This window comes from Oncorhynchus keta, chromosome 22, assembly GCF_023373465.1.
Source record: "Oncorhynchus keta strain PuntledgeMale-10-30-2019 chromosome 22, Oket_V2, whole genome shotgun sequence".
Lineage (NCBI taxonomy): Eukaryota > Metazoa > Chordata > Actinopteri > Salmoniformes > Salmonidae > Oncorhynchus > Oncorhynchus keta.
In genome coordinates, this window is record NC_068442.1 from 34,979,163 (window position 1) to 35,001,293 (window position 22,131).

The following is a 22,131-nucleotide window of genomic DNA, read 5'->3' on the forward strand; positions in this document are numbered from 1 at the left end:
GGTGCCACAAAGGGGAACTTAGGAAAATTGCAATTGGCTCAGAACAGGGCAGCACAGCTGGCCCTTGGATGTACACAGAGAGCTAACATTAATAATATGCATATAAATCTCAAAGTGGAGGAGTGATTGACCTCATCACTACTTGTATTTATGAGAGGTATTGACATGTTGAATGCACTGAGCTGTTTGAACTACTGGCACACAGCTCGGACACCCATGCACAGAGCAAAAGACATGCCACCAGAGGTCTCTTCACAGTCCCCAAGTCCAGAACAGACTATGGAAGGCACACAGTACTAAATAGAGCCATGACTACATGGAACTCTATTCCACATCAAGTAACTCATGAAAGCAGTAAAATTTGATTTAAAAAAAACATAAAAATACACCTTATGGAATAGCGGGGACTGTGAAGCAACACAAATATAGGCACAGACACATGCACACACAATAATATACACATGTACACATGGATTTTGTGTTGTAGATACAGTATGTGGTAGTAGGGACCTGAGGGCACACACGTAAGTTGTGAATCTTTTGTGAAAGTATTGTAATGTTTTTCAAACTGTATAACCGTCTTGGCAGCAGCTAATGGGGGATCCATAATAAACACAAAGACAAATAAAAGCTCTGTGAAATCCTCCTAGGCTAAGCACATTATAATGTACTTTCTTTCCCATTTTAAAATGGGGTAAGGCCTCCTGAAAGTAGAATGACAAGAAGGACACTGATTTGGAGAGAGAGGAGAAGCAACAACAATTGACAGAGTATGGTGGGGACAGAGGAAATGATCAAGGGCATCTCAATCACATATTGTCTAGGACATGGAGAGCCTGTGCTGGTACTAGTTGAGGGGTTTTCTTCCATCACCTACAACCACTCTGATTCCCCATCCTCGCCTTTAAAGCTCTAACTGCCCTCCACATCTCACACACACACACACACACACACACACACACACACACACACACACACACACACACACACACACACACACACACACACACACAACTAAGATTTAGTCTCTGCTGATACTCATTAAAGAGGTCTGAAAGAGAAGAGAAACTGTTCATCTTACTCATCAGTGACTCCTGTTGTGAGCACCCCCTTCCGTCATCATCACCTTAATCCCCCCACCTCATCAGGCTCCCAGCAGCTGTCACACAGCATCAAGCAAAAGCAAATGGAGGAGTACAGATTGTCAAATAATGGATCTCAGCAGGCAACAGCTCCGCTGTCCAACTGTACAGGGTAAGTGATCATGTAGCCCAGAGGTTCTTACGCTTTTTCAGCTTGAGAAACGAAAAACACAGAATTCTGCTTTAACGCGACCCCCGGTAGCAAGACTTCATATAGGCTCAATATACACTGAGTGTACAAAACATCAGGAACTCCTTCCTAATATTGAACTGTACTCCCCTCCCTTGTTCATTTCTATGAACAAGAATAGACTGACAAGTTTCAGAAGAAAGTCCTTTGTTTCTGCCTGTAATCGAACCCATAAATGCTGATGCTCCAGATACTCAACTAGTCTAAAGAAGGCCAGTTTTATTGCTTATTTAATCAGGGCAACAATTTTCAGCTGTGCTAACATAATTGCAAAAGGGTTTTCTAATGATCAATTAGCCTTTAAAATGATAAACTTGGATTAGCTAACACAACGTGCCATTGGAACACAGGAGTGATGGCTGCTGCCTCTGTACGCCTATGTAGACATTCCATAAAAAAAATCTGCCATTTCCAGCTACAATAGTCATTTAAAACATTAACAATGTCTACACTATATTTCTGATCAATCTGTTATTTTAATGAACAAAAACATGTGCTTTTCTTTCAAAAACAAGGACATTTCTAAGTGACCCCAAACTTTGGAACGGTAGTGTACACTGTCAACTGTAAGACATTACATTACATTACATTTAAGTCATTTAGCAGACGCTCTTATCCAGAGCGACTTACAAATTGGTGCATTCACCTTATGACATCCAGTGGAACAGCCACTTTACAATAGTGCATCTAAATCTTTTAAGGGGGGTTACTTTATCCTATCCTAGGTATTCCTTAAAGAGGTGGGGTTTCAGGTGTCTCCGGAAGGTGGTGATTGACTCCGCTGTCCTGGCGTCGTGAGGGAGTGTGTTCCACCATTGGGGAGCCAGAGCAGCGAACAGTTTTGACTGGGCTGAGCGGGAACTGTACTTCCTCAGTGGTAGGGAGGCGAGCAGGCCAGAGGTGGATGAACGCAGTGCCCTTGTTTGGGTGTAGGGACTGATCAGAGCCTGGAGGTACTGAGGTGCCGTTCCCCTCACAGCTCCGTAGGCAAGCACCATGGTCTTGTAGCGGATGCGAGCTTCAACTGGAAGCCAGTGGAGAGAGCGGAGGAGCGGGGTGACGTGAGAGAACTTGGGAAGGTTGAACACCAGACGGGCTGCGGCGTTCTGGATGAGTTGTAGGGGTTTAATGGCACAGGCAGGGAGCCCAGCCAACAGCGAGTTGCAGTAATCCAGACGGGAGATGACAAGTGCCTGGATTAGGACCTGCGCCGCTTCCTGTGTGAGGCAGGGTCGTACTCTGCGGATGTTGTAGAGCATGAACCTACAGGAACGGGCTACCGCCTTGATGTTAGTTGAGAATGACAGGGTGTTGTCCAGGATCACGCCAAGGTTCTTAGCGCTCTGGGAGGAGGACACAATGGAGTTGTCAACCGTGATGGCGAGATCATGGAACGGGCAGTCCTTCCCCGGGAGGAAGAGCAGCTCCGTCTTGCCGAGGTTCAGCTTGAGGTGGTGATCCGTCATCCACACTGATATGTCTGCCAGACATGCAGAGATGCGATTCACCACCTGGTCATCAGAAGGAGGAAAGACCTTATATAGACAGGTGTGTGCCTTTATAAATCAATTCCAATCAATTGAATTTACCACAGGTGGACTCCACCAATCAAGCTGTAGAAACATCTCAAGGATGATCAATGGAAACAGGATGCACCTGAGCTCAATTTCGAGTCTCATAGCAAAGGGTCTGAATACTTAAGTAAAGTATTTGCTTTTTATTTGCAATACATTTGCAAAAAATTTCTAAAAACCTGTTTTTCGCTTTATCATTATGGGATATTGTCAGTTTCTCTCTAGGAGGAGAAAATAAGTCATGTAAAGAATGTTTTTTATTTTATTTACATTTAATACTTTTGCAAAAATGTTCTAAAAACCTGTTTTTGCTTTGTCATGATGGGCTATTGTGTGTAGATTGCTGAATATTTTTTTTCTTTTAATTTTATCCATTTTAGAATGAGGCTGTAACGTAACAAAATGTGGAAAATGTCAAGTAGTCTGAATACTTTCCGAAAGCCCTGTATATACACACAGACACATAAACGTACAATCACGCACACACACACAGCCAGGCCTGACAGGCTAGCTTAGTGTATCCACTGAAAGATTACACACAGGCATTTAGAGGTCAGATAAACAAGATTTTGCTCAGCCATTTGAATAATGTAAAACAAATGTTAGACTTTTTGAATGAGAAAGTGTTTTTCCCTGCCCTCCCCCATTCTGTCTCTTGTTATACTGTGTTGACAAAGCCCGGACACCCTGCTGAATGAAGCCTTGGGTCTAATATAAACCAGAACAGGCAGGGTTATGTAGCTAAAGAAGACAGGAACTATCCAGAATTTGGACATACAAAAGCTCCAATCTCAGCAAATGCTGAGCAGCTGTGTCCCTCATTCCACACTGCCCGGGACCGGGATTTGCTAGCTAGCTCTGTGCTGCATGGATGTACCGCTGTGGACAAAGATACAGTGTGTCTCCCTGCCTGCCTGCTTGCTGGTCTCCTAAGCCTCCCATACTGGAATTCAATTGAAGCGGGCCTATCCGTCGCTATGCATCCATCCACCCACACACCCACACCCAACCCCTCAACCCCACACAGCTCACCTCCTCACAGATACAACACCTACAACACTCCACTCAAACAACATCTATAATCGCATATCCTTCCCAGCCTCGAAAACAGTTGCTGTGACAACAACATATTATGGCATATGCATGGATGTATCGCCCCTTAAACACAAAAAATGTATGCATATGTAAAATATACATTGCACACACTACATAAAATCCCTATGCATTATGCATGGAGTTATTGGTGTTTGGTAAATGAACCACTTCTATCAGCCTGGCTATGTGAGTGGCAGTTTCCCTGCAGTATAACTAAAGCCCAGAGGTAAAGACTATAAAAGCAGTGTAAACTGTTACCGTGATATTTTTTTGCAGCTCGAACTTAATGAACAGCAATACACTGTGCAGGCTTTATAAGCTATCCCCAAATAACCAGGAGAGATCAGTGAGGCTGGAGCCTTCTCTCCAGGGTCATTCTCTAGTCAATGAGGCTCAGCTTGCATATGGAAGGCAGTGGTACAGTGGCACTACAGGACTTATTACAATGAGGAACAGAGTGTTAGAAAGAGTGGCAAGAATGTTTACCGGCATAGGAGACATGGATAATGTTGAGACAATGTTATTCTGATGTTGAAAGACCCTTCACTGGTGAATTTGAGGAAAATGTACACCAACATCACTCGTCTGGTTCATTACATGGTACTGCATACGAGATTAATAAAAATACAGCATTGTATGTCATGCATATAAATAGGCTGTGAGCTATCAGGCCAGTAGCAGTGATAGTGGGCCAGGCCAACCTCATGGTATTTTTCACAGTAGGCTAATACATACAAATCAATACAAATACAGAATGCCTATGGGTAATGCTTATGAATGGGCCATAGCTATCAAGGCCACTGACAGTGTGACAGGACAGAGGGTGTGAATTTGACAGTGACATAAGAGGCAGAAATCTCTAGACTTGTAATTACCAGACTGATCACCACGACGTGTGCAGCATTAAATAAGCTTGCGGCATCAGTAGGCTCGAGAGGCTAATCAGACATCAAGTCTGTAACCTTCCCATTGTGTTCCATCCAACACCATGTAATTTACCATGTTCTTCACTGACTGTATGGTGTTTAGATGCCAGCGTGTGTCAGTCAGGGTGTGTGTGACTGAGATAAGCATCTGTGTTTGCTTACGTGCATCATGTGTGTTTGTTTGCACAAGCCTGTATGTGTGTTGAGAAGCTCCATCAAACACCTCTCCTGGCAGCCTCCTACTCTATAGAGAGAGGAACAAGCAGTCTGTGTGGACTATGAGGACATCCCATTTGGGGGGGGGGGAATACATTTGAAATGTATTTCTAGATACATTTAAGGACACGTGCGAAATATAAAAAAAATTGGCCAAATAATGTTTTTTTTTTTTAATGATTTAATACATCAACATGTACAGTGGAGCAAAGAAGTATTTAGTCAGCCACCAATTGTGCAAGTTCTCCCACTTAAAAAGATGAGGCCTGTAATTTTCTTCGTGGGGCGGCAGCGTAGCCTAGTGGTTAGAGCGTTGGACTAGTAACCGGAAGGTTGCGAGTTCAAACCCCCGAGCTGACAAGGTACAAATCTGTCGTTCTGCCCCTGAACAGGCAGTTAACCCACTGTTCCCAGGCCGTCATTGAAAATAAGAATATGTTCTTAACTGACTTGCCTGGTTAAATAAAGGTAAAAAAAAAAAAAAAAAAAAAAAAGGTACACTTCAACTATGACAGACAAAATGAGAGATAAATAAATCACATTGTAGGATTTTTAATGAATTTATTTGCAAATTATGGTGGAAAATAAGTATTTGGTCAATAACAAAAGTTTCTCAATACTTTGTTGGCAACGACAGAGGTCAAACATTTTCTCTAAGTCTTCACAAGGATTTCACACACTGTTGCTGGTATTTTGGCCCATTCCTCCATGCAGATCTCCTCTAGAGCAGTGATGTTTTGGGGCTGTTGCTGGGAAACATGGACATTCAACTCCCTCCAAAGATTTTCTATGGGGTTGAGATCTGGAGACTGACTAGGCCACTCCAGGACCTTGAAATGCTTCTTACGAAGCCACTCCTTCGTTGCCCGGGCGGTGTGTTTGGGATCATTGTCATGCTGAAAGACCAGCCACGTTTCATCTTCAATGCCCTTGCTGATGGAAGGAGGTTTTCACTCAATCTCACGATACATGGCCCCATTCATTCTTTCCTTTACACGGATCAGTCGTCCTGGTCCCTTTGCAGAAAAACAGCCCCAGAGCATGATGTTTCCACCCCCATGCTTCACAGTAGGTATGGTGTTCTTTGGATGCAACTCAGCATTCTTTGTCCTCCAAACACAACAGGTTTCATCTGACCATATGACATTCTCCCAATCTTCTTCTGGATCATCCAAATGCTTTCTAGCAAACTTCAGACAGGCCTGGACATGTACTGGCTTAAGCAGGGGGACACGTCTGGCACTGCAGGATTTGAGTCTCTGGCGGCGTAGTGTGTTACTGATGGTAGGCTTTGTTACTTTGGTCCCAGCTCTCTGCAGGTCATTCACTAGGTCCCCCAATGTGGTTCTGGGATTTTTGCTCACCGTTCTTGTGATCATTTTGACCCCACGGGGTGAGATCTTGCGTGGAGCCCCAGATTGAGGGAGATTATCAGTGGTCTTGTAGGTCTTCCATTTCCTAATAATTGCTCCCACAGTTGATTTCTTCAAACCAAGCTGCTTACCTATTGCAGATTCAGTCTTCCCAGCCTGGTGCAGGTCTACAATTTTGTTTCTGGTGTCCTTTGACAGCTCTTTGGTCTTGGCCATAGTGGAGTTTGGAGTGTGACTGTTTGAGGTTGTGGACAGGTGTCTTTTATACTGATAACAAGTTCAAACAGGTGCCATTAATACAGGTAATGAGTGGAGGAGAGGAGCCTCTTAAAGAAGAAGTTACAGGTCTGTGCGAGCCAGTAATCTTGCTTGTTTGTAGGTGACCAAATACTTATTTTCCACCATAATTTGCAAATGAATTCATTAAAAATCCTACAATGTGATTTTCTGGATTTGTTACCCTCATTTTGTCTGTCATAGTTGAAATGTACCTATGATGAGAATGACAGGTCCCTCTCATCTTTAAAAAAAAAAAAAACGTTTTTTTCTACTGTGTTATTGACTTGTTAATTGTTTACTCCATGTGTATCTCTGTGTTGTCTGTTCACACTGCTATGCTTTATCTTGGCCAGGTCGCAGTTGCAAATGAGAACTTATTATCAACTAGGCTACCTGGTTAAATAAAGGTGAAATAAAAAAAAAAAATTTAAGTGTGAGAACTTGCACAATTGGTGGCTGACTAAATACTTTTTAAATAATTATTGGGACAATGATATAGGCTCTGTACTCATTTTGGATTTGAAATGATACAATGACTTTAAGGTTAACGTGGCGACTTTCAGCATTAATTTGAGGGAATTTTCATCCGTATCGGGTGAACCATTTAGAAATTAAAGCCTTTTTTGTACATAGTCCCCAATTTTAGGAGGCCAAAAGTATTGTGACAAATTCACATTTGTTTACTAAAGTAATCAAAAGTTTAGTATTTGGACCCATATTCACATCACAGAATGATTACATCAAGTTTGTGCCTCTACAAACTTGTTGGATGCATTTGCTGTTTGGTATGGTCGTGTTTTAGATTATTTTATGCCCAATAGAAATGAATGGTAAATAACGTAGTGTCATTTTGGAGTCACTTTTATTGTAAATAAGACTACAATATGTTTAAACACTTCTACATTGTGAATGCTACCATTAGTAATGAGCAGTCCTGAATGGATTATGAATAATGAGTGAGAAATTTAGACGCACAAATATCATACCATAAAAATATATTTTCACATGTATTCATCGATATATTTTGTAAATATATACACTACCATTCAAAAGTTTGGGGTCACGTAGAAAAGTCCTTGTTTTTGAAAGAAAAGCACACTTCTTGTATATTAAAATAACATCAAATTGATCAGAAATACAGGGTACACATTGGTAATGTTGTAAATTACTATTGTAGCTGTAAACGTCAGATTTTTTATGAAATATCTACATAGGCGTACAGAGGCCCATTATCAGCAACCATCACTCCTGTGTTCCAATGGCACGTTGTTAATCGAAGTTTATAATTTTAAAAGGTTAATTGATCATTAGAAAACCCCTTTTGCAATTATGTTAGCAATTATTTTGTCCTGATTAAAGAAGCAATAAAACTGGCCTTCTTTAGACTAGTTGAGTATCTGGAGCATCAGCATTTGTGGGTTTGATTACAGGTTCAAAATGGCCAGAAACAAAGGACTTTCTTCTGAAACTCGTCAGTCTATTCTTGTTCATAGAAATGAAGGCTATTCCATGTGAGAAATTGCCAAAGAACTGAAGATCTCGTACAACGCTGTGTACTACTCCCTTCACAGAAAGCGCTAACTTGCTCTAACCAGAATAGAAAGAGTGGGAGGCCCCGGTGCACAACTGAGCAAGAGGACAAGTACATTAGTGTCTCTAGTTTGAGAAAGACGCCTCACAAGTCCTCAACTGGCACTTTCATTAAATAGTACCCGCAAAACACCAGTCTCAACAGTGAAGAGGTGACTCCGGGATGCTGGCCTTCTAGGCAGAATTATTTTGCCCATCTTAATCTTTTCATTTTATTGGCCAGTCTGAGATATGGCTTTTTCTTTGCAACTCTGCCTCGAAGGCCAACATCCCGGAGTCAGCTCTTCATTGCTGATGTTGAGACTGGTGTAAACCTTTGTAGATATTCCATAAAAAAAATCTGCCGTTTCCAGCTACAATAGTAATTTACAACAATACAAATGTCTACACTGTATTTCTGATCAATTTGATCAAAAATTGGCTTTTTTTCTTTCAAAAACAAGAACAATTCTAAGTGACCCCAAACTTAACAGTAGTGTATTTTTAAAATGTTACTTTTGATTGTATTTGTAAGAAATATGTGTTTACATTCAAATGTATGGCAAATATTTTTTTTAAATGTACCAATCATACTGCAATGAAATCTATATTATTTTACTTTTCAAGGCAGAAACATTTACATACATTCAGGCAGTAACTAACAATCATTGATGTGGGAGCAGTTACTTTCAATCATTCAGACCTAGACCTACAGCACCAGTCAAAGGTTTGGACACACATACTCATTCAAGGGTTTTTCTTCATTTTGACCATTTTCTACATCGTAGAATAATAGTGAAGACGTCAAAACTATGAAATAACACATATTGTAGTAACCAAAAAAGTGTTAAAGAAACCAAAATATATTTGAGATTCTTCAGAGTAGGCACCCTTTAGGCAACCTTTGCCTTGATGACAGCTTTGCACACTCTTGGCATTCTCTCAACCAGCTTCACCTGGAATGTTTTTCCAACAGGTCATCTGATGCAGCACTCCATCACTCTACTTCTTGGTTAAATAGCCCTTACACAGCCTGGAGGTCTGTTGGCTATTCTGGGGCGGCAGGGTAGCCTAGTGGTTAGCGTGTTGGACTAGTAACCGGAAGGTTGCAAGTTCAAACCCCTGAGCTGACAAGGTCGTTCTGCCCCTAGGCCGTTGAAAATAAGAATTTGTTCTTAACTGCCTAGTTAAATAAAAGGTCAAATAAAAAATAAAATAAATTTGTCCTGTTGAAAAACAAATGATAGTTCCACTAAGCACAAACCAGATGGGATGGAGTATTGCTGCAGAATGCAGTTGCCTTGAATTCTAAATAAATCACAGACAGGGTCACCGGCAAAGGGTCACCGGCATCACACCTCTTCCTCCATGCTTCACGGTGGGAACCACACATGCAGAGATCATCTGTTCACCTACTCTGCGTCTCGAAAAGACACGGCTGTTGGAACCAAAAATCTCACATTTGGACTCATCAGACCAAAGGACAGATTGCCACTGGTCTAAATGTCCATTGCTTGTGTTTCTTGGCCCAAGCAAGACTCTTATTATTGGTGTCCTTTAGTAGTGGTTTCTCTGCAGCTATTCAACCATAGCTGCCTGATTCACAAAGTCACAGTCTCCTCTGAACAGTTAATGTTGAGATGTGTCTGTTACTTAAACTCTGTGAAGCATTTATTTGGGCTGCAATCTGAGGATAAGTTCATTAGAGTTAACTGCACATCTGCAGCAGAGGTAACTCTGGGTCTTCCTTTCCTGTGGTGGTCCTCATGAGAGACAGTTTCATCATAGCGCTTAATGGTTTTTGTTACGGCACTTGAAACATTTTCCAGATTGACTGATCTTCATGAAAACAGTACAATTAACGGTAAAACGATGAATGAGCAGGTGTGTCCAAACTTTTGACTGGTGCTGTACATGGAAACATTAAGCGATCTGGGAATAAAGAAATAAAGGGCAGGAAGCTATGAGTTTCAGATGGTTCTCTTAAAAACGGCATTGTTGGTTAAGGGCTTGTAAGTAAGCATTTCATGATACAATTTGATTTCTTAAGGGGGAAGGATTCTATGGTAAGGGCTTTTTATAATACAGGGTAAAAAAAGCAAAGACAAACACAATACCATATATGCAATATTAACTGTGGCTAAGGGCTATGCTAATTATTTTGTTTACGTCCCCTTCAGGTATTGGTGTTGCATGCTATCAGATAATAGCTTCTCATGCTTTCGCCGAAAAGCATTTTAAAAATCTGACTTGTTGGCTAGATTCACAACGAGTGTAGCTTTAATTCAGTACCCTGCATGTGTGTTTTAATGAACGTTTGAGTTTTAACGAGTGCTATTAGCATTTGGCGTAGTGCATTTGCATTTCCAGATGGCTGGGTGGGACGCAGACGTCTCAGGGGACGCGAAGAGGCTAAGGGGTGGTATTAGGTAGGTGGGCGGAATAGTGACAGCCTTGGCGTCACCTTTAACAGAGTACAACATAAACATTTAACTGGCATGACACCGGCATGTGGTTAACCCAAAGAGAGCTGATACAAGGCCTCCAACAAGCCACGCCTCCAGATCCTCTAATAGGCTGACAAAGCTACAATATATTTAGTCAACATTGATTTTTTATTGTACTTGACACATACCAAAAGCACTATAATGCATTCAACTGACTACAAAAATTACTCCAAACATGATACATTATTAGTCATGTAGTGGCTCCAGGTCTTTCACATCTTGGGCACTAGATTTTTTCATAATTTAATTAAACTGAAGACAGGCACTTCCTAAAGTCCTTTTTTATGTAACCTCTTGAGATGGCAACTGTTTTATGACGTTTAACAAAACTTTTTTTTTTACTCACCATAACAATTTAAATCATCTCCACTAACCATGTTTCCATCCACAGTTTTCATGAGTGTAAAGTCATACCATTAGATATGTTTTACTGTCACGATAGCTGTGATAGAAACAGGAAGTTTTGGTACAATTTTATAAATGACGACAATTTGTTCGTTCGACATGGTGGGATCTTTTTTGTCTGTAAAATGTATTATGCGAGAAACGGCTTTATGCGCAAATATTGATATAATAACCATCATATCGAAATAAACTCACACGATGATATGTAGTGTGGTCCTCGCACTACGATTTGAGAAACCATGCAGTTTAGTAGGCTACGGACGACAAATTATGATCAACTTCACAGGGTGGTGAAAGTGCACGATGATCTTGATGCTCCTTTCCAATAAATATCGATGGCCTTATTGTGACATGATGATCGATGTTTGACAAATGAACATATTCTCATTTTGATCCATAATAATCTCATCATATAGACTAGCATACCCACTGTATCTGGAAACTGTTGAAACTGGAGTGCACGTACCAAGACCAGAGTAAGCACATTTGCTATTTAATACAAACGTTTGTGACAAAACTATTGTTTTTTTATTTATTCTGTACATGAAAGCGTAAGTGAAAAGCTACATTTTGTGCCCTACATCATCACGCACTGCTTTTTATCTGCAACAGGTCAGTTTGGTGGAAACACCAATGATGGGGAAATGCACCTATTTTGTTTATGCAGATTTTGGAATATTCGCATCAAAATGTGTCACCAATTGGATGGAAACCTAGCTGCTGGTCAATACGTAAAGACTAATTTAAGAATCCTCTGAAGGGGCAAACTGTGTCATATGCCAAATTAGGAAATACATTGGCCACCCTGTAGACCAGATAGCAATGCATTTCTGGAATTGTCATGCATTTGAGCAAAAATGCAAATGTCCATGCATCTCTGGAATACATTTAATACATGTAATATCTCTGGAATACATGTAATATCTCTGGAATACATTTAATATCTCTGGAATACATTTAAGGCATTTTAAGTTAAATATATTGAAATGTATTTATTTTTTGTATTTTGTATTGGACTATGTGGACATGTGGATGAGTGTAACCTCTGAGGCTCCGAGGTGCCCACCTCCAGGTACCACTGTCATGCTGTTATTTTTATTTTATTTATTTAACTAGGCAAGTCAGTTAAGAACAAATTCTTATTTACAATGACGGCCTACTCCGGCCAAAACCCGACGACGCTGGGCCAACGCTGGGCCAATTGTGCACCATCCTATGGGACTCCCAATCACGTCCGGATGTGATACAGCCGGAATTCGAACCAGGTACTATAGTGACGCCTCTTGCACTGAGATACAGTGCCTTAGACCGCTACACCATTCGAGAGCCATGTAATGGCCTGATTAGCTAACATGCATCCCTGATTTAGAAGTGATGAAAATTACACTTTAGGACGGCAGCAGGGACATGGTTAGCATACCAACACTAAATTAAACATGATTGGCTGATTCAATCACAGGAACAGTAATTATAATTAATTCAGGCATCTTGATCCCGCTAAGGAAGACAGGTGGAGAGAGGTTGGAACTGCCTAGAATACACGCAGCAGGAACAGTTTGATTTTCTAGGGCAGATGTGTGTTTTGTCCGTAGTCTCTGCCAATATCTAATCAAAGTACTAAAAGCAATACTCAATGTAAAGCTAAAATCAAAGCTCAATGTATGCACATTGCATTCAGAGTTATATATATATATATAAAAACTCCATACATTTATAAATAATGTACATTATAGAGTCCATCATCCTCTTTCATATCAAAACAGTGTATTACAATCAGCCTAGAACTTAGTCTTCTGTCTTAGACAGACAGGGGATCTCCTGCTCCAAATCAGTACCTGACAGGCAGGCAGCAGAATCAAGCCCTAGAAGGTATCACCTTAGCCCTTGATCATGACAGTTCCATTACATTACACATAAGAGTCATTGGACGAAGGTGTCTTCTGTGCTTGGTCTGAACATGAACACGCATCACTTGCGGAACAGTTTTGGAAGCATAAGGACCTTATCTTTCATATCAGAGAGAAATCATTATCAAATTGTCTAACGACACAAATATATTGTCACTGAAAAATACTCTCGGCTGCAATTGTGTTCAAATCGCCTTGATATGAGTCCCCTTTGTTCTTTTTCTCTCAGGGCTGCGAGAGAAACATGAGTTGGTGTGACAGGTTTTGTTATCTGTTGCATAAAAGTACAGTAATGAATGCAGTCAGCAGCCACAGGGGGGACTGCTCTGGACACTTGTCTCTACACAGAGAACCACCTCTCTGGATGCAAACCTACATCACACACCCAACTTAATGTCTACAATAGAAAAACATAAAAGCTCATATGCCATCAGCTATCAAAAGGTCCGTTGACATTTACATGCAGGATGTGTAAAACAGACTTCACAATCCATAATAAAAGATGTAGGCTACTGCCAGCCAGCATTGGATCATTTTTGTAAATTGAGAGCAGGAATAGCTGTGTTGCCCTAATTCTGCTAAGTGCCTTACCTGAGATACCGCAGTAGCTCGATGGTCTCCGCCGGTTCAGTCGAGCTGTGGTTCATCTTTTGGCAGCCTGGGAGGATTCAGTACATACGCAGAAGGAGGGTAGAATGAGCTGCACTGCTTTACAGAATACACTCTTGTTCTCTCTCTGTCTGCTATTTCCCACGCAGAACGCTCGCTCTCATGTTTGTATCAGCAGCCCTTCTCTGAGAGAAACAGCCAATTAAGACGCAGGGAGATATGGACGTAGCCAGCTGATTGGCCCAGCCTGCGGTGAGTCGTAGAAAATCAGACAGAAAGTACTGCCCCCCTCAGTGGCAAAACCAACAAACCCTCTGTGGAGAAACTGGAGTAGAGTGGGGAATGCCTCAAAGCTCTGCAGATTACAATCACACAGACACAATAACAATGTCTGTCATCTTATAGAGGGGGAGGCTGGAAATGTATACAAATGAATATAGACAAATTTGAAATCTTTGGTGGCATTGAGCATAATACAACATTCACAAAATCCCATAAATACCAGATGAATGTATTGCATTGAATATAATGATGGTTTAATCTGTGCCTGAAACTTGAAGTAGATGGGATCGTGGCTATATTTGTTTGAAGCATGAAAGAGAATAAAACATGTTTACGGTAAATCCCCAACTGCACACACACACACAAATTATGCATGCAAGTCTATGGCGCAAACACACACACACACACATACACAACCTCCATAAACAGAAGTGTATACAGTACAGTAAAAACAACCATTGCCAATAGCTACCAAGCCAAGGGCTGTGGCTCCTAACTTGGTCGAGATATCAAACAATAGCTCACATTGTGCAGGAAAGGTCAGTGCTGCTCACAACATTCTAGCCTGTTCTACATTCCAGCAGGCCTGCGCTATGAAGTTCTAGCTAACAGTCAGCCAACAGCCTGCTCATTTTATGAACAGTTGAAAGTCCAGTTGTTTTTGGTCAGTTTGTATAGTGTGGTGAGTGACAGGACAATGGGAAGACACTCATCTGGACACCAATTTTGGGGAAAACGTAGATTAGACTCCTTCCTTTTTGTTCCTTCTATTGAGTAAGTTCTTGTAAAAAAAAGGAACCCAAACAGCTGTACCTGTGTATTAATAGAGACAGACACATGCATGAGGCCAAGGAGATTCTTGGTGCGGTCTACCACCCTGAGGTCATATTAAGACATTACAGCTAACAAAATCAAATTAGAGAGATTGTTGCATTTCATACAGCCAAGTAGACAAAATAATATCAAAATGTATTAATTATTGATCAGAGTCAGTAATATGTGATTATTTAGGCTAAGCCCCAGCATGCCACTGACAATAAACCCTCATGTGCTGGCAGGTTTTGCTAGTTTTAATGTCTATGGTTGTCATAATGTCGTCATAATACACGCGCAAACACGACGTGACCTTATCAATGTGTCTCCAATATTTTTTATCTCACCGTTGTCACCGCCACCTGAGACACCTAACTGCTCCTCAAATTGGTCGAAGAGCGTGCGACCACTGGCGTTCATGACCCGATGGGACAACAGCCAGGCAAATTTTGAAGAGCAGAAAGTCAAACATACCTTTTTGAACATGTGTACGGAAAAAGTTCAGCGCGGGATGGGCTACAAATTGGGGGTGACAATCGGTGAGGGAAGCTACTCCAAAGTCAAACTGGCAAAAGCTCAAAGAAACACAATTCCGAGGTCGCCATAAAAATTGTGGACCGCAAAAAGGCGCCTCTCGACTTTATCCACAAGTTTCTACCCAGGGAGCTGACGCTTCTGAGGGAAGTGAGACATGACAATATTGTCCATGTGCACGAATTCATCGAGGTTTGCATCGGCTGACTATACATCGTGATGGAAGCGGCAACAACGGACCTTCTCCAAAAAATCCAAGAGGTACATTCCATCCCCATTGTCCAAGCCAAGACCATGTTCTCCCAGATTGTCAGTGCTGTGAACTATCTCCATCAACACAACATCGTTCACCGAGACATGAAATGTGAGAATGTACTACTGACAAGGGACAACAAAGTCAAGATCACGGACTTTGGTTTTGGGAGGTTTGCCATGGGCTATCCTGAGTTTAGCAGCACTTGCTGTGGTTCCGCGGCCTACACCGCACCCGAGGTACTGCTTGGAGTTCCATACGATCCCAAGAAATATGACGTGTGGAGCCTGGGTGTGATTCTGTATGTCATGGTCACTGGGTGCATGCCTTACGACGAATCCAATGTCCGCAAACTACCTCGCGCTCAGCGCAAGGCCTTGGTCTACCTGCATGACGTCACCGTGGAAGAGCCATGCCAGCTGTTCATTGCATATCTGTTGCAGTTCAGCCCTTCTTCCCGCGCGACAACCCAACAGGTGGCAGAGCAGTCTTGGTTGCAATAGGCAAGGATGTGCATGATTAAATCATGTGTACCCTAATTGGAAATCCGACCACTTTCATTTGTTAATTTAGGTTAATGATCGCTATTAGCTGCTGGACATATTGTAGGTCTATTCATGTGCTAATTTATTCAGACGTATTCATGAAGTTGTCTTTTGAACAATATAAAGCTAAGTAGACTGTTGGGAGACAACAAAAAAGCAAAACATTCAATAATTTTTTGGACTCTAGGCCTGGCTACTTTGCATAGTCTACTTTTCTTTTCCATTCGTAATGAAACACATGGAGCGAATATTTTTCACTGAACCTACCAACTGACCTGTTGAAACAGATGAGTCGTATACTATTGTAACAATATCTGAAGCTTTGTTTACACCTGTAAATCAAAAGGATTTGACATTTAAATATGCAACCATGCACAAATCTACATCGGCACAGCACCTCCTCACTTTAGAAACACTCAGCTTCAAAATGTCAAGCAGAGACACCGGTATCTTCTCTTGAACCGAAGAGAGCGCACGGCCTGTGACCTGAGCGTCAACGCAATCAAGGGGGAAAGACACACTGCTTTGGAGAGGCATGACCAGACAACCGCTCTAAACTGGCGCAGTACAATGCTGTGCTCGCCAAACCACTGGAGGGGCCGGAGGGAAAACCAGCTCTAGTCAAAGAGAAGCGTGGAAAAATTAAGACGCACTTCCCTCTGACCAAACTCCATCTCAGCTGTACTTATGACGAAGGTGGTTGACAGAATTGAGCGCTAAAGGGCATCCAGAGGATTTTTACACACACATTTAACCTATTTTACGCACGCCTATGCAGTCTTCCTTTTGATGGGAAATTGACATTCTGCTGAATTCTAATTCATGCCGTGCTGATGCACCTACGTGGATTGCCAAAATAGAAGCATTGAGAGAACTGTCATTTTAATGTTACAGCTTTTTCCATATAGGCCCATCGCTTGAATTTTAGACTGAAACATCTGATCAATCTTGGGCAACTTCAATTGATGATGCATTTGAGTGGAATAAATACTTAATCCCTTGTGACATATGGATTTGAAAGGTCAGGCCAATAAGCCTGATCATATAAACTACAAGGTGCAATCCAATACAAAAAATGTGAACATTTCAGAAGTCAGCAAGTCATTCAAGTCAATATTACATACTTTAACAATACACAATCCCCAGAATAAAAATGGGCTTAAAATTAGTTTTATTATTATTACTTGACAGGAAAAAAAATCAAAAACAAATGGAAGCATTTCTTGTAAAGAAAGAAAAAAAGTTCAGGGTTAGGTGCTATGCTTTAGTCTAAACAGTACTAGCACCCCTGGTAAAAACGGAATGGTGTTTGGTTGTCGAACTGCAGCAGGCAGTATTCAGGACAGCACAGTAGTGGCTGCTGCACTAGCAGCTTGGAACAGGTCATTGCTAGATGGATACAGCTTATGTGAAATTGACATCGAAAGTTTGTATTTTCACGAACCCTAATCCTTTTCCTAACCTTAACCTAATTCTCCTAACCTGCTATGAAGTCATTTTTGGCCAATTTGACAAATAAGCTGTAGCCGTTCTAGCTATAACCCCTGGAACACTGGCCAAGACAATCACCATCAGCCATCATGTTTCTGAGAGCAGGGCTCCAAGAGATTGACAAAACAGGCAAATCCCAAATTACACCCTATATAGTTGAACACTTTTACTCACAGCTCTTTAAGTAGTTCACTATATGGAGAATGTGGTGTTATTCGAGATGCAAGCAAATGAATCCATCTGAAATCTGATCTATGGGCAGCTATGAAAAAAACAAGGTGACAAAATTATGATAATAGGTGGTCAGGTTACAGAAAACAGTGTTCATATGAAAATGTATTAATTAATTAAGACTGTACTGTCTAAGGACACACACACTGCTATCAAAACATATTAGGAGAAAGCATGGACATTCTATAGGAAAAAAATGAAACCTGAATGTGGCTGCACAAGACATTGAGATACAACCTAAATTGTAGCATTGTTTGATCATTTCCTTTCAGATGAATTTCTACTAGGCCACTGAACTGTGGTGTAGTTCTGAAGCATGTTGTTTTGATACAGAAGCGTAACCACATAAAGCCCTCATATACTGACACGTCTTATCTCTTCTGAGGGAGCTTTGTAAGCATGGTGCATTTTTCAACAGCTTCTCGCCCTGTATTGCACCACCTATAAAAAGTAAAATACCGCTGGCTTTTCCACCAGATGGACTAGCTAACTAATTAAGGGACGTGACAACTCATACACTCACCTTTGTAAAAGAAAATACTAAAAGTATAATGTTGCTAGGTTTTCACATAACTACATTCTGAAAGCTGTCCAGCCTTTTAGATCAATGAGTGGGCGTGTAGAAACCGCTGGACACATGTAATCTAGAGTAGAGATCCATTGGAACTGAGGGCGTAAACAATATCTTAACTAATGACCCTACAACTACACCCAGAGACGGCATTTGCCTAGAAGAAAAGTAATGCACCACAACCGATGACTAAAAGCAAAATTATTTCATAAGATCACGTCCCTTCCCCCTCTCTTGCATTTCAGGAAAATAAGCACATCCAGTCTTTATTTTAACACAGAGGGTTAAAACAGAAGAACGAAGGGATCCATTTGGGTGCAACAATTTCTTTGGAAGGTAACATTTTTTCAAAACTATTCAAGAATAGTCCTCCCACAATATGTTCTGTGTTTGTACATGCAGTATTAAGTCAGTTACTTCATGTTTTTTTCAGCTTAGAAAACAAGTTTTAAAAAAATGTTTACACTAAACTATCAGATGTAAAACCACCTCAACAGTAATGTTACCTTTCAAACACAGACCTCCATGAGTCCAGTTCCAAAATAGTACAATCTCGACACAGGATATGATTTACAGAAAAAAATAAAATTAATCTAACATTCAACCATACAAAATAACCAGACACACTGTAGGCTTCTCCTCAGTTCTGCACCACTGTCGACTCAAAATAAGCAGTCTATATGTATAGATGTTTAGATTTTTCCCCCCCCCCCAAGTCTTTTTATTGTTTTGTTTTTGCAAAGCTGAAGCCATTTTCATATTCCATGTATGGTCCCCTAGTCAGTCAGTCAGTGAGGCCAGAGAGAGACCCGGTCCTGGCTCTTCCAGGTAGGGGGGTTAACTGTCCTGTCACCTGCAGAGCCAAAGATACTTCTGGCCTGGGACATCCATCCCTCTCAGTGTGAATGTGTGAAGATCAGAACTGACCATGGAGGACAGGGCAGATGGGCACCAAAACTGTTTGAGAGCGATGAAGTCCATGCAACCCCTTTGACCCATGGGATGTAGCATATCTCAGAGCCCTGTACTGTCCCAGTAACACCAGTACTCCACAATGGAACTGAAGACTCCGGACATCAGAGGAAGATGGTGGGAATTGTTTTTATTTCATAACTCCAGAGTAGATAATCTGGTGTTGTTTTCCCAAGAGGATTCCAATGTTAGGTTAATCATGAGAATGACTATTATTAAGATTGATAATAAGTGGTGGTGTTATTTCCATGTGTTGGCTGTCTGGGAGATGGAGCGAGAGGGAATCATGTCCAGGAGGTACTCTCTCTGGCGCTCCAGGTTGGCTGAGGTGGTGGTCTTGTGGACAGACAGGCTGGGGTTCACATAGCCCATGGTCACACCTGAAGGAAGACAACCACAGCAGTGAGTATACAGGACAGGAACCAAGCCCAAAAAGCAGATATCTCAAACACCCTGTACCATCAGTTAGCCTGTCTGCAGGCTATACAGCCAGACCCTGCACCATCCAGTTAGCCTGTCTGCAGGATATACAGCCATAGCAGAATAAAAGGACACAATTACATTTTAGTCACTTAACCAGAGCAACTTACAAAACCAATTAGGGTTAAGTGCCTTGCTCAAGGGCACAGGTTTTTCAACTAATTGGCTCTGGGATTAGAACTAGGGATCTTTCAGTTTCTGGCCTAAGGCTTTTAACTGCTAGGCTGACTACCACCCAACCTGTAGAAGGCCCCGATGAATGAAACAATTCTACATTCTAACCATGAATCTAACCCACCACCTGTTAATAACACAGGAAAGGCAAGGAGAGAGAGAGAAAGGGGGACAGCTTGCTAATCATATCAGACTGACTGTCACCACACTGAAGTAAAAACAAACCTTCCACAACCTTTAGTGACACCAGGATGCATTTCAGGTCACTAGGTAGGGAGAGAATGGCGAGAGAAGAGAACAGATGCAGAGAGAAAGGAGGTGAGGACAGGCTTGTCTCTGTTCTGTAGAGGTTAATCTACCTGAGTTCCCGGTGGTCTGCTTCCTCCAGGCGTTGGGGTTGGCCGAGGAGTTACTGCTGCTGCCTTTTGTCCCCTGCACCGGGCGCATGGCATGCTTACCTGGCCTGCTGACCAGCGAGGCTGCGGTCACAGCGTTCTGCAGCTGCTGAGAGGACGTGGAGAACGAGTGAGTGACACCGCGAGACCCTACCACCTGCTGCACACTACGGGACATCTGACCAGAGCTCTGAGAGAAGGGAGAAAACAGGAACGTTAGTAATTAACCAATGTGTTCATAGACTCAAAAAGTATGCCAGTTTTTTTCTTCTTCCAGGAATCAAAAAATGTACACCAGTCAAGCTTCCCCTTCCTTATGAGTTAGTAGTGAGAGTAAAAGTATTTGTTTTTAAATATACTTAATTATCAAAAGTAAAAGTATAATAATTTCAAATTTCTTAAATTAGGCAAACCAGATGGTGCCATTTTCTTGTTTTTTTATTTACGGATGACCAGGGGTAGACTTCAACACTCAAACATCATTGCAAATTAAGCATGTGTGTTTAGTGATCAGAGGCATTAGGGATGACCGCTGATGTTCTCTTGATAGGTGTGTGAATTAGGAAATTTTACTTTCCTGCTAAGCATTTAAAATGTTACGAGTACTTTTTGGTTGAAGGGAAAATGTAAGTTGTAAAAAGTACATACTTTTTTTTTTTAAATGTAGTGAAGTAAAAGTTGTTATAAATAGTGAAGTACAGATGCCCCAAAAAACTACTTAAGTAGTACTTGAACATATTTTTACACCACTGGTGTGTAGCATTTGTATTGTGTCCCACTGCTGACCTGCTTGATGGAGGAGTGGTGGCGGGCCATAGGCGTGCCTCTATGCTGCTGGAGCTGGAGCTGGGCTCTCGCCTGCTTGTACTGTTGAGACACCAACATATGCTGCTGCTGCTCACTCTTCATCCTTGAGGAAGAAGAGGGCATTTTGGAGACTGGGGAGGCGGCCTGCTGGAGGATCCGCTGCTCTACTTCCTGCTCCTGCTGCAGGGCCTTGACGAAAGCCGCCTTCAGACGGTTGGTGTGCTGCGCCTTTAGGGCCTTCTTGCGGTTGGACGACATGCACTGGTCGCACAGGACGGGGCCGCTCTTCTCCGAGCGCCAGCACGACGTGAAATCTGTCTTGCACTGGGCGCAGGTGTGCGGCTCTATGGGGATGGGGGTCACCGGGGCCACTGACTGACCCTGTTTCTTGCCTGAGTGAAATACCAAAAAATGACATGTCAGTATTATGTACCTTAGGCCTATATCCATCCTGCCCTGCCTATCTAAGGTCTTCGAAAGCCAAGTCAACAAACAGATCACTGACCATCTCGAATCCCAACGTACCTTCTCCGCTGTGCAATCTGGTTTCCGAGCTGGTCACGGGTGCACCTCAGCCACGCTCAAGGTACTAAACGATATCATAACCGCCATCGATAAAAGACAGTACTGTGCAGCCATCTTCATCGACCTGGTCAATCACCATATTCTCGTCGGCAGACTCAGTAGCCTCGGTTTTTCTAACGACTGCCTTGCCTGGTTCACCAACTACTTTGCAGACAGAGTTCAGTGTGTCAAATCGGAGGGCATGTTGTCCGGTCCTCTGGCAGTCT

General features: G+C 41.9%; 2 protein-coding genes and 1 pseudogene across 7 annotated transcripts in view; 1 reads left to right on the plus strand and 2 right to left on the minus strand.

Annotated features, from left to right (window-relative positions):
* The window catches only part of LOC118401392 (yjeF N-terminal domain-containing 3-like), a 91,266-nt gene extending 77,292 nt beyond the window's left edge, over positions 1-13,974 (minus strand). Inside the window, exon 1 of the mRNA XM_052475062.1 lies at positions 13,775-13,974. Within this exon, the coding sequence (XP_052331022.1) occupies positions 13,775-13,830 (56 nt within the window). The 5' untranslated portion in view covers positions 13,831-13,974. The remainder of the gene's footprint in view (positions 1-13,774) is intronic.
* A 1,360-nt stretch (positions 13,975-15,334) lies between these two features.
* On the plus strand, positions 15,335-16,177 carry LOC118372709 (testis-specific serine/threonine-protein kinase 6-like; annotated as a pseudogene).
* Positions 16,178-17,373: 1,196 nt separating this feature from the next.
* The window catches only part of LOC118372706 (transcriptional repressor p66-alpha-like), a 45,472-nt gene continuing 40,714 nt past the window's right edge, over positions 17,374-22,131 (minus strand). For 5 of the 6 annotated variants that reach the window (XM_035758667.2, XM_052475063.1, XM_035758669.2 and 2 more), the window contains exons 9-11: positions 21,320-21,732; positions 20,498-20,723; positions 17,374-19,864 (exon numbers count right to left, since the gene is read on the minus strand). In XM_035758667.2, coding sequence (XP_035614560.2) covers positions 19,725-19,864; positions 20,498-20,723; positions 21,320-21,732 — 779 coding nt within the window. In that variant the 3' untranslated portion in view covers positions 17,374-19,724. The remainder of the gene's footprint in view (positions 19,865-20,497; positions 20,724-21,319; positions 21,733-22,131) is intronic. The other variant, XM_052475064.1, reaches the window with a different exon arrangement.